Source organism: Talpa occidentalis, unplaced genomic scaffold (genome assembly GCF_014898055.3).
Source record: "Talpa occidentalis isolate TD23 unplaced genomic scaffold, MPIMG_talOcc4v2.1 talOcc4.10, whole genome shotgun sequence".
NCBI lineage: Eukaryota > Metazoa > Chordata > Mammalia > Eulipotyphla > Talpidae > Talpa > Talpa occidentalis.
The window spans coordinates 12,101,963-12,114,182 of record NW_023600993.1 but is presented as its reverse complement, the minus strand read 5'-3'; the positions used below and the strand labels follow the sequence as shown (position 1 = coordinate 12,114,182).

At 43.7% G+C, this 12,220-nt stretch overlaps 1 protein-coding gene across 1 annotated transcript in view; it reads left to right on the top strand.

Annotated features, from left to right (window-relative positions):
- LOC119237553 (collagen alpha-4(VI) chain-like) overlaps positions 1-12,220 on the top strand; it is a 78,484-nt gene that overhangs the window by 64,733 nt on the left and 1,531 nt on the right. The window contains exons 32-35 of the mRNA XM_054689881.1: positions 4,415-4,505; positions 5,862-6,545; positions 8,121-8,217; positions 9,250-9,455. Of these exons, the coding sequence (XP_054545856.1) occupies positions 4,415-4,505; positions 5,862-6,545; positions 8,121-8,217; positions 9,250-9,455 (1,078 nt within the window). The remainder of the gene's footprint in view (positions 1-4,414; positions 4,506-5,861; positions 6,546-8,120; positions 8,218-9,249; positions 9,456-12,220) is intronic.

Below are 12,220 nucleotides of genomic sequence, written 5' to 3'. Positions count from 1 at the left end.
TTGTCAGATGTTATGCTACCACACCACATCCACCACCAAAGCACCCTGGCCCATTGGGCCTCCTCTACCCTTCTACTGGCCTCAGTTCTGCAGTCAGATTCCAAGGATTGGTTTGGGTTTGCCTTTGTCTGTTCCTTTGCTTCAGTTCTTTATATTCCACATTTAAGTGAAATCATCCTGTATTTGCCTTTATCCGGATTTATTTCACTTTATATCATCCCCTCCAGTTCCATCCATGTTGTCACAAATGACAAACCTTGTCATCTTAACCCCTCACTACTCAAAATGTAGTCCCCGAATGAGCAGCCTCAGTGCCAGGTTTGTGAGAAATGCTAAATCTCTAGAACCAGCCCCGATCTATTCTGTCAATCTGTATTTTTATTAAGATCCCCAGATTAAAGTTTGAGGAATGTTGGTCTAATCCTTGTACTATTCTACACGTTGATGAAGGTTTATATTTCCCAGGCGAGGAAAGGGAAAGTCAGACATTCTAAACTACCTTGTCCTGGACACAGCCCTCCAGCATGCCTGCTTCCCAAATCCCTTCTGCTGAGAACACCCTTAGCCCATCTCAACCCCCAATGTTCTCTGGGTTCATGAAAGTCTTGGTGGGACCTTGCCAAAGGGCAGGAGGTGAAACTGGACTTGAACTCCTGGGATCACTTCTAGATTATGTGACTCTTACCTCATTCTGTCTCCTTCCCCTACCTTTTTTTTTTTTTCAGCTTAACTTCCATATTCCATGTTTTCCCTCCTAGAACTTTACTGCATCTGGATGTCAGCTGGTTTCTAACCTCCCCCCTTAGAGTCTAGTTAGCTCTTTCTCTGTCCAAGGCAAATCCTCCTCCCAACCTTCCTTCCTTCCTGTCACCTCCCATCTGTCCAAGCCAAGAGCCTCTTCCAAATCAGTTGCAGGAATGAATATTGTCCAGGGGCCTCTGGCAAGTTAGTATAGCAGCTGGTGCATTGAACCCCTCTGGGTCTCTCCAGCTAAGAGTTCTTGGGGGGTTCTTTATCACTGGATGCTGAGGTCTGAGGGTTGTCTATATTCTTTGCAATATTTTCTTTCTGTTAAACAAAAGAGAATCAATGGCCTCCCCAAATACTCCTGTCTTCCCTACACAACTAGTCCCCCAGACCACACCCTGCATTCAGGAATGAAGCTGCTTAAAGGGAATTAATGAAGGTGCTGATTCAAACTAGGGTAGAGCAGCGATCCTCAAGCAGCTCGCTTGGTTTCTGTTCTTTTAGGTTCCTTCTCTGATGCTGATGGGGTTTGCAATTGGAATCATAGACACTCTCCCCCCCTTTTCTCCTCTGCTCACCCTGGATTCCCTCCCACACTGTCTTCACTTGAGCTTTCTCAAGAATTGTCTCTTGGTCCACATTATCAATGTCAGGGCTATGATAGCAAGTCCAAAGTCAGAGCAATTAATTGTTAATAATAACAACTAGGTCCAAATAAAGCTATTCTGAAATATAGTTTTCCCTGTGCACTTCCAGAGTGTTTTTGTATACTTATTCCCATAGTTTTGCTTTTGCAAGTTCACCAAAAGTTCTTATTTTTCATTTATTAAACATCCTTGTTTGTTTTTCCACAATATAGGATTTCACCCCTCGGGTGACATCACCATAGTTTTCCCACCACCAAAGTGCCCACAGTCCTCCACTGCACTCTGCTCCCCACCTGTTCCCTACCTTCCTCCTCCCCATAACTAACATTTTAAGCATGATCACAAAACTATTTTTCTACAGAAAGGGTTTGAAAAAGATGCAAGTTTTGTAGTTGTTCCAGTTCCACTGAATTTGGTTATTTTGTCATAAACAGAACAGAAGGAAAAGTTAGATGCTTTGAGATGCTCACATAGAAAAGGTAACAAGAGGTGAGTACCCAGGTCAGGGACTGAGGACTCAACTGTGTTGAACAGGAGGATAACTCAGTGATATTGACTCCTACCCTAAAGGTCCGTCACTGAAAAAACTGAGACTAGAGGCTTGTCCAAGGTCAAGGGCTAGAACCAGCGTGCCTTAAGTCTGTTAAGGAACTAGGGTTCCTGACACTAAGGCTGCAGAGAACTTGCCCCATACACTGCCCCTTTGCACAAACTTGGGAGGACATTTGAAGTCTTTCATACCACCTTAAAAATCCATGCACATTCTGTGTTATATAACACGTTTGGCCCATGTTTCTTGAGCTTAGCATTCCCCACAACTCTGGGGGTATGATCCATAATCCTAAAGTTACCCCACATAACTTCAGAAGCCTTCCAAATCCACTGTTTTTGCTAATTCTTCATGATTAATTAGATTCATTTGGCTTTGTGAATACTCAGATTTGATGACCATGTGGAGCAGATCTGAATGTTGAATGTTGGCAACTCTGCACTCACTCTTGATGTCTGCCTCCTGCATCTGACAAGGAGAACCAGAGGTCCGGATGTGCTGTGTAGTTGCACACGGGAGGAGGGGGTGCTGTAATCTCTGGGGAGTGAGGGCATTTAGAAAATGCTGTACACAACCTCCATCCACCGCAGGGCCTTTGTACATGCTCTTCCTCTATACTGTGAGTCTTTCCCTGCTGCTTTGCCAAGGTGAGCATCCTACTCATGCTATTACCTTCCTCAGGTTCGCTGTATCCCTTTTCCTAGAAGTGAATCTCCTCTTCCTGTAGTCCTAAATTGTGTTATTAGACCTCTCTCTTTCTTGAAAACTGTCCCTTTCCATTTAAATGTTAAGCTCTTGGAAGGTGTAATTGCGTCACCTTTGTATCTCCATGTGGCATGTTAAGACTTCTATGTAGTAGCTGTTCAGTCAGTCTTGATTTAATTTTTTATGTCAGGAAACACATAATTTTAAGCTTGCTTTTAGTGTAGGAGCAACAAGAGAGGATGCATTTCACCTTTCAACTGAGGAAAGTTCCCATGTGTTTCTTCTGTGTTGTATTAACATAAACAAAAGTTCAACTCTTTATATTTCTTTCCCCACAGGGTTTTTCCTTTAAGTAAGCTCATTCTGAGAAACAGTGTTTGGGATTTGCCACAGTCCCAAACGAAGGAGTGAAGAGCTCTGTAAGGAGCATAGTTTTTTAAAGCAGCCTTTGCCTGTCTGTGTCTCTGAGGCCTAGCAGGACGTTTTCATAGCCAGCACCTTGCCGCTAGAGGGGGACCCAGAGCTTGCTTGTTCTTGGCCACAGAGGGAGGAGCAAAGAGTGGACTCTCAGGGGGCCCTGGCTTGCATGCTTGACAGAGTAGACACAGAGATGGGCATAGCTAAGCTTTGATGTTTTCCTGTTTGCAGACCATACTTCAAATCCTCAGAGAGATAATCTGGTAGCATTTCTAACTTCATCATGAAGTAGAAATCTTGCCAACTGTCAGGGCAGATTTACTGTGAAACCATTCAAGCCCGTGCATGTCTCAGTGGCTTAACACAGAAAAGGGCTGTTGGGCCACCTGTCACAAGTGTATGTGGGTCATTGGGTATGTGTGTAGGGGGAGGGGGATTTGCTGCATACAGCTGTTTCAGGGTCTCAGCTCCTTTTTTTCTGGATCCTCTGCATCCGGCTCAGATGTGAGCTAAGGGAGCAATGGAGTGGAGTGTGCGTGCTGGGAGGGCTGCATGCCTGGCGAGATCCTGTCATGCGGTCCCCCTCACTGCAGGGGAGGTGGGCAAGTTCTCTCCAGCGGTGGCCCTGGGGAGTAGAGGGGATGTGTTAATCATCTAACCGTCATGGACATGGACTTGGTTGGATTTATTATTGTTACTCATATTTTACTTTTCAGCTAATATAAAGTTGTTAGATTAACCATAATTGGAAAGGTTAGGAAGGAGATAAACAGAATGCAAAGCCTTTTCTGATGCCTTCTTGCTTTTATCTGTCAAAACCAGACCTATCTGAAGCACCTCCACTAGGGGGCGCTCCTTTATAATCTCCATCTCTGGATCCTAATGCTGTGTGTCTGAAATCCCTGCCTCGGAAGGGTCTGCCTGACCATGTTTGTAGCTCCCACCACACTGCATGCTGCATATAGAGGCCAGTCAGTAAAGATTTATGGAATGGACAGATTCTTGAACGTGCCTGTCCCTTCTCCTTAGTCCAACACATCATGACGTTGGCTGAGTTTTACGCGCACAGGGAGTCTAAAGACCCACAGCTCACTTCCCCTCACGGATGATAGTCCAACCTCCAGGTTAGAACTAGAGAACCAAAGAACTCTGTCATATAGAATGCCAAATCTCTCTCTCTCTCTCTCTCTCTCTCTCTCTCTCTTTCTCACACACACACACACACACACACACATTTTCTTTTAAAAATAATGTTAATGTTTTTCTCATCTAAGTTGGGGAAAAACATGAAAAACAAGACCTGAAATTTCATCCAGCTAAGGATAAACTTTGTATGTGTTTGGATTAGATGGATGGAACCAACAGATTTCACCTGTTTATCTGGGAGACGGAGCACAGGCAGGATGTGGAGCTCATGGCCCGCTGTGCTCTCTGCTATGGTAAGCTGAGCAGCCTTTCTGATTGGACTCGTGTCTTTAGAACAGGATGAACTAACTGGCAGCCACAGGCCAGATCTGTTACACAGATGTGCATTTATTTGGTATGTGCAGAGTTTAAAATCAAGAATTTTCTATTAAATCTGAATTTCCAGTTTTTCTTAGGAAGAAAGAATCATCTTGGGAATCACAAACATTACATTCCCTTGTCACTGCCATCATCAGAGCTGAGTTGTGCCTGCTCCCTTTGGATGCAGCCAGTGTCTGTTACTGCTCCAGAGGCCCTGGCCCATCCTGTTGTCTTACTGCTGGTCTGCCCTGCTCATTTACCTGTCCTGCGGGAGCCGTGTGGCTCCTTCCTTAGTGACACCTTAGCATGATGGGAAAATCTCTGAACAGATGGGCTGAGTCCTGGTAACTGCCATTGTGTTGCTGGCAATCACTCAGTGTTTCTGTGACTCCAGCCTCCATCACTGTATCCCACATGCCAGAGAGAACTTTGTGCAAAACCTGTGTTCCAGTACAAAGAGCTCGTATTTATGCCTGTGACAACCAGAGTCCTGAGTGAAGTCATAGGGGGATTTAATTGTTCCCCCTGCTTGACACACACAAAGACCTAGCATTGCCAGGAGAACTTGGCTCTGAGCACTTGGTAGTCACTTGCAGTTCTTGCCACTTCTAGATGATGTTACAGATGCTGAAGTGCTTCTCCATCCAACATCTCTTTGGACACATGATCTCCCTAGGCCTCAGTTTCCTCTCCTGTAGGAGCAGAAGTCTGGCTGGTGTTTGCTGAGCCTGAGCTGTTACTCAGTGCCAGTTGTGCCTCTCAGGAGTAAGTTGAGAGTAGAACAGAGGTTGTCCCCAGCACCATCTCTGCCTAAAGGGAGGTCACAGGCCAGTTCTGGACTTGATCCACAGATAGTGATTTAAGCACTTATATATTAACTCATTTTTAAGATTTAAACCTTGCGCGCAGCCTCATAAGATAGGTACCATTACTGTCATCATCATCTCCATCAGACAGATGAGGAAACTGAGGCCTGGGAAAGTCATTTGCCCACAGTCACACAGCCAGTAAGGCCTGTAGTCGGGATTGAGCCTGGCAGGTGTCTGTCAGCCTAGAGATTAGGAAGCCACATGGCCTGTTGGTTAAAAACATTAAATAAATATGGCTCATCTCGATTCTTTATTCTGAAAAATGGACACACTGATCCTGTGCCCTGACTTGCTGTGTCAGCAGCCCACAGGTGGTGCTCTGCAGCAGCTACCCTTATTGAGAGTCTGGAAATGTATTTTGTACGGAAAGGGATGTGATGTGTGGCTTAACCCTGCCTTTTCCTTGCTCTTCCTCCCCAGACAAGTGCCGACCAGCTCCAGAGTGTGGGCTGGCCGGGCCCAGGCCCCTGGAGTTGGATGTGGATTTGGTGTTCTTGGTGGATGCTTCCCACAGTGTTGGGACTGATGTGTACCACACCGCCTTGAGTCTGGCGGCCACTGTGCTGGAAGATCTGCAGGTGGCTGCACAGCCCAGAGAGTCCTTCCATGGGGCGCGCGTGGCCCTGGTGACACACACGACTCCAGGCTTCTTGCCAGGCACTGGGCGCCCTCCTGTGCGCGAGAACTTTCACCTGACCACCTACAACCACCGGACACAGATACAGAGGCACATCCTGGAGGCCGCAGGCCAAACCCTGCAGGGATCTCCCGCACTGGGCCATGCCCTGGAGTGGACCCTGGAGAAGGTGCTCCTGGCAGCCCCGCTGCCCAGGAGGATACAGGTCCTTTTCGTTATCGTGGCCAGTGAGACCAGTGTGTGGGACCGGGAGATGCTAAGGACCCTGTCCCTGGAGGCCAAGTGCAAAGGCATCACTCTGTTTGTGCTGGCTTTGGGCCCAGGCGTGGGGACCCATGAGCTGGCAGAGCTGGCCCACATGGCCAGTGCCCCCTCTGAGCAGCACTTCTTGCGCCTGGAGGGAACCTCGGATGCAGAGATGACCTATGCCCGGGGATTCATACGGGCCTTCATGAACCTCCTAAAAAGTGAGTGTGTGGGGTGGGGAGAGGAACTTAGAGAAATTAGCATTTGGCGAATAGGTGACTGAGTTGTGCTGCAGTTCCACACCTTGGGAACTCTCAGAGAGTACCCCGGTTTCCTGAAAACCCTGAGCTGTCATTGTCCTGACATTGTGCCAAGCCTAGTGCTGGTGTCTTGTCTGGAACCTCTCATCTGGTGGCAAGGAGATATCAGGTTAACACCTAGCCTCTTGAATATTATTTTTAATACACCAAAATGAGAGTTACAGTCTCCCATGTTAAGCCTGCGTTCAGATGTGGGCATGGAGGGACGTTGAAGGCACCAGTGCTGCATATAAGGCAGTTATACAGCAATCCAGAATCCAGAGATATATGACAGTGTTCCTCAAATTTTAATGTGCGTGCACTTCTCCTGGTCATCCTAGTAAAATGTGGATTCTGATTGAGTTGGAGCCTGACATTCTGCATTTTCAAAAAACTATGGGATGCTACTGCAGCTGCTAGTCAGTGAGTAACAAATATATCGGGCACTTACTTTCAGAGGTCTCCAAGGATCTGCTAGGAAGTGGGAGGGAGAAAGAAACGAAGTCCAGGATCCCCACATCAGGAAGGGTAAATGAAACCCACAGTGAGGAATCAGGGGCGCTGTGACATTATGTCCTGCCACCGACCCGGTGTCGTCACTGCCAGGCAGCTAGCTGAACCGAACTCATGGGCGGCCAGTCTCAAATCTGTGTCCCTAGTATGACAAGGGAGATTGGATCAGGCTTCATCCACCAGTGCATAGTCCAGAACTGCTGGGTGGGAGGGGTGGGTCCTCTTGTGACATGTGATGCTTCCTCGTCCTTGCTGCGAGAACTTAAAGTGTCTCAGTTTATAAGTGGGTGAGACATGCCCTTGGGGGAGCTTTGAGGGATGTCTTTCTTTGCATCACTGATACCCAGCACTGATGGACATCTTTGAAGCCCTGACATAGCATTTGTGCCTTTCCAATTTAAGAAATACAAAAATCAATGAATTGGTTCTAGCTTTAGCTTCTTCCCTAATGAGCTGTGTGATCCTGGAAGGGTCAGTGAATCAATCTAAACTGCAGATTCCTTAACTTTGCAGGAGATAAAGGAGAGAATCATAGGAGATGGTTGTTGATGGCTCGGTGACTCTGAGGGAATTAAATTTCATTACATTTTATTTTCCGTTTCATTATATTAGGTTGCATTTTGTGTTGATACCTGTTTTATGTTGATTTTATTTTAAATAATTTGTATAATAGGATGAATTTCATGTTCTTACTTTGTTTTATTTATTTTATGCTTCATTTGAATTTATTTTCCATCTCTGATTTTATGTCTTAATGGATTTTTTGTTTTTGTTTTACTTTTGTTAATTATGTTTGTAGTTTGTTTTTTTCATTTTTATGGGGTTTGACATTGTGCTTTATTTGATTCATATCTTTAATTTTATGTCTTAATGGATAGTACTTTATTTTTATGCTTTATTTTACTTCATACTTATTTTAAGCTTTGTATTATTTTAAAGTTAATACTCATGGTAAAAATAATGATTTTTTAAAATTTTATTTAGGTGAAACAAACCAGTACCCGCCCCCGGAGCTGACTGATGAATGTGGGGGCCCCAGCAGAGGAGACACTCGGCTGAGACCATTGTTGGCACTCAAGAGGTAGGCTGGAGGCAGAGCCGAGACTGTCCATAGTTCTGTCCCTGTAGGAGACTGTCTGTCTAAAGGTAGGCCAGTTCTTGAGCGCCGGCGATCCTCCTGTGCTTGATACCTCTGACACGGTTTGGTTTTTCTTTTCTTGTTTCTTAATGTTGAGTAATACAGGACCAGTATAAAAATATTCAAAAAGCGCATGCATATATAAAAGCAAACATGAAAAATTTCCATTCTACCACATCCCCCATCCTCTCACCCCACACCTCAGGGAGTTAAAATTAATAACCCTAAGTTTACTATTTTTTCTGTATTACTGATTATTATTATTTTTTTGATTGATGGTGTCTGTCAAGTTTAACCTCTGTAAGATGATTTTTTTTCCCTTTTTAAAAATTAAAGTAACAAGGCCTCCCCTGGTGTCTCCAGCAGTTGAGCGCAGCGCTGTGAAACTGTCTGCAGCCTCTGCAGCGGCTGGCCAGGGAGATACCCACATGGTGTGGCAGACCTTTCCTGACTCGCCCACTGCTCCCCTCAGCAGTGTATTTCAGTCAGCCTGCCTGTTCTGCTCCCTGCTCTGTCTCTGGTGAATCCTCTCACCTTCCCGCACATCTGGCCTATACCCCAGTTCTTGTATGCATTAATAAATAAATCTTAAAAAAATTAAAGTAACATTGATTGATAAAATTATATTATTTTTAGGTTCACAGCATTATATCATCACCAAAAGTCTGGATTCCTTCCACCACATGCTATTGATCCCCCCATCCCCACTTTTGTCACTGCCCCCCATTACCACTAATCTGTTCTCTGAAGCTCAGCATTTGTTTTTGTCTCATATAGTTTGTTTGCTAAGCATGTTCTGATGTTTGTCCAAACATCTGTACAAAGCAAAGAAAATAGCTAATGCAGTAACAGTCATCAGGAAATGCATCAAGCTCATTTTCTGAGGCTTACTGAGCCCAACACCATCAGCTGGGAATTGCTCCTCTCCGTGCTGGCGGTTTGGTAATTCAGTGCCTCACGGTCGTTTCTTCGCAGGTCTGCCCAGAGCCGGCTTGACATACCTGGCTCTGCTGATGATCTGAAAACTCTGGAAACAACAGACCTTGTTCCAGAGGAAAAGAGAGAATCCACAACAGACCTTGAAATTTTTGAAATGAACAGATATGATGCTGAAGAAAATGAATGTGGAATGTCCAAACAAAGAGACATTGGAAAAGAGAGAAATTCAAGCACTGCTGGTGGTAAAAACAAAAACTATTCCTTGCTCCTTAAGTTAAATTCTGTCTTTTTTAAATCGTTATCATAAAAAAAAAATTCCTTTGTACTGTGTTAGCATGCACCTTCCTTGCAAATGCACAAGTTCATATATGCAGCTAAAGCAGTTAGCTAAAAGAACATTAAAAGACCAACTTTCTTCCTTGCAAATCTAGTACTGGATGAAAGTTATTTCACGGAGTATTATGGAGGCCCCCCATGAGGTGTCTGCATTTTCTTGTGGAGATGCCGTAGTCTATGGCAGAGGTGGTGAACACACTCTCCAGCTTGAGGGAAAGTGTACAATTTGTAGCAGGCGCCTTCACATATGTTCTTACAAGTTCAAGGAACATTTTGAAACCATCTGGAATAATTATAGCATAGATTCAGGACTGCAGCATATACTAATGCAAAGTCATCTCTTACATGTGAGCAACAAATTAAGCCAAGTAGCAAATACATTAGAAAGACATATGGGGGAATTTGACTCTGTAACTTTTGAAAGGTAGGGATCAGGTAGCCGAGACTTTCCAGTGAGTGGTGTGGTTGGTCCTGCTTAGATTTAGAAATTAATTGGCCATGTTTTTTTTTTTTTTTTAAATTTTATTTTTATATTCCCCATACAATTGCGACCCCTTATTTTGAACCCAATCCCTTCTTTCCCCGCCCCCCACGCCCCATAGAGTGTCTCTGGTTCATAGTTGTTTGTTGATTTTGATTTTTTCTTTCTTATAGTTATTCTTTTTCTTGGTCCCTTATTTAAGTTTTCTAGATTCCTGCTATGAGTGAGACCATCCGGTATTTTTCTTTTTCTTTCTGGCTTATTTCGCTGAGCATGATCCCTTCCAGCTCCATCCATGTTGTTGCAAATTGCATGTGTTTATCTTTTTTGAATGCTGAGTAATAGTCCATGGAGTATATGTACCACATCTTCTTGATCCAGTCATCTATTTTTGGGCATTTGGGTTGTTTCCAAAGCTTAGCTATTGTAAACAGTGCTGCTATAAACATAGGGGTGCGGGTGCTCTTTGGAATTGATGTTTCTGTGTCCTTTGAGTAAACACCTAGGAGTGGAATTGCTGGTCATATGGAAGCTCTATGTTTAGTAGGTTAAGAAATCTCCACACAGCTCTCCATAGTGGTTGGACCAATTTGCACTCCCACCAACAGTGCAGAAGAGTTCATTTTTCTCCACAACCTCGCCAACATTTGTTGTTGCTAGTTTTTTTAATATGTGCCATTCTCACTGGTGTAAGATGGTATCTCATGGTAGTTTTGATTTGCATTTGCCTGATGACAAGTGAAGTTGAACATTTTTTCATATGCCTGTTGGCCATTTGCATTTCCTCTTAGCTCTTCTGCCCATTTTTTGACTGGATTATTTTCTTTGTTTTTGTTGAGTCTCATCAGCTCTTTGTAGATTTTTGTGATCAGTCCTTTATCATTAGTGTTGTGTGCAAATATGTTCTCCCAGTCGGTGGGGTTTCTCTTTGTTTTTGTTATTGTCTCTTTTGCTGTGCAGAAGCTCTTTAATTTGATGTAGACCCAGCTGTTGATCTTTGCCTTCACTATCACTGCTTTGGGAGATGTGTCTGTAAAGATGTCTTTGATGTGCATATCATGTAGTGTTTCACCTATATTTCCTTCTATGTATTTTATGGTTTCAGGTCTTATGTCTAGTTCTTTAATCCATTTTGAGTTGGTTTTTGTGCATGGTGTGAGGTAGTAGTCAAGCTTCATTCTTTTGCATGTAGCGACCCAGTTTTCCCAGCACCATTTATTGAACAAACTTTCTTTGCTCCAATGCATATTCTTTGCTCCCTTGTCAAAGATTAGTTGACCTAAATCTGTGGGTTTATTTCTGGATTTTCTATTAGGTTCCATTGGTCTGTGTGTCTGTTCTTGTTCCAATACCATGCAGTTTTGATGATTATGGCTTTGTAGTATAGTTTGAAGTCTGGGAGTGTGATGCCTCCATTCCCTTCTTTTTTTTTCAGGAGAGCTTTGGCTATTCGGAGTTTTTGGTGATTCCATATGAATTTCATCAATAATTGTTCTATTTCTTTGAAGAATGACATTGAAATTTTTATTGGAATAGCATTGAATCTGTATATTGCTTTTGGTAGGATGGCCATTTTAATAATGTTTATTCTTCCAATCCATTACCCATGGTTTTGAATGTGCCCGGATGGTTTCCCATGGTGGCCATGGGAACATTATTTAATCCCTCTGTGGCCCAGTTTTCTGAGCCATAAAGTGGGGATTACTTGACTACCTGCCACTTAGAGTTATTTTGAGAATAAAACTTGATAATTCATATGTTTGCCACATAGAAAGGAAACAGATTGGCCTTTAAGATACTGAGGCTATGTCCTACCTTTTAGATTCCAAAGTAAACAAATATTTCCAAGGCAAAGGAAATAGCCAAACGAGATAAATTTAGGAATAGGCACTCCATCATCTCTCTCTTTCTCCCCATCTTCTTTCTTTCACTCGTGGATTTCTGACTGCTGCTGCAGGATTCTTCCAAGACAGCAAAAATTAATACTCATGGTAAAAATGATGCCAAATGTAAAGTTGGGAAATAGCAACAAGTTAATAGTAACTGCTTACTGCTTAAGTGAAAACTTATTTGCTCCCCCCACCCCCGTCATGCCGTATCATATTGATGAAAGGAAAATTAAAACTAAAGCTTCCTGATTGCTGGGATGCAAAGAATACTTAGAGATAATTTGTGTGTTGGGGACCATAC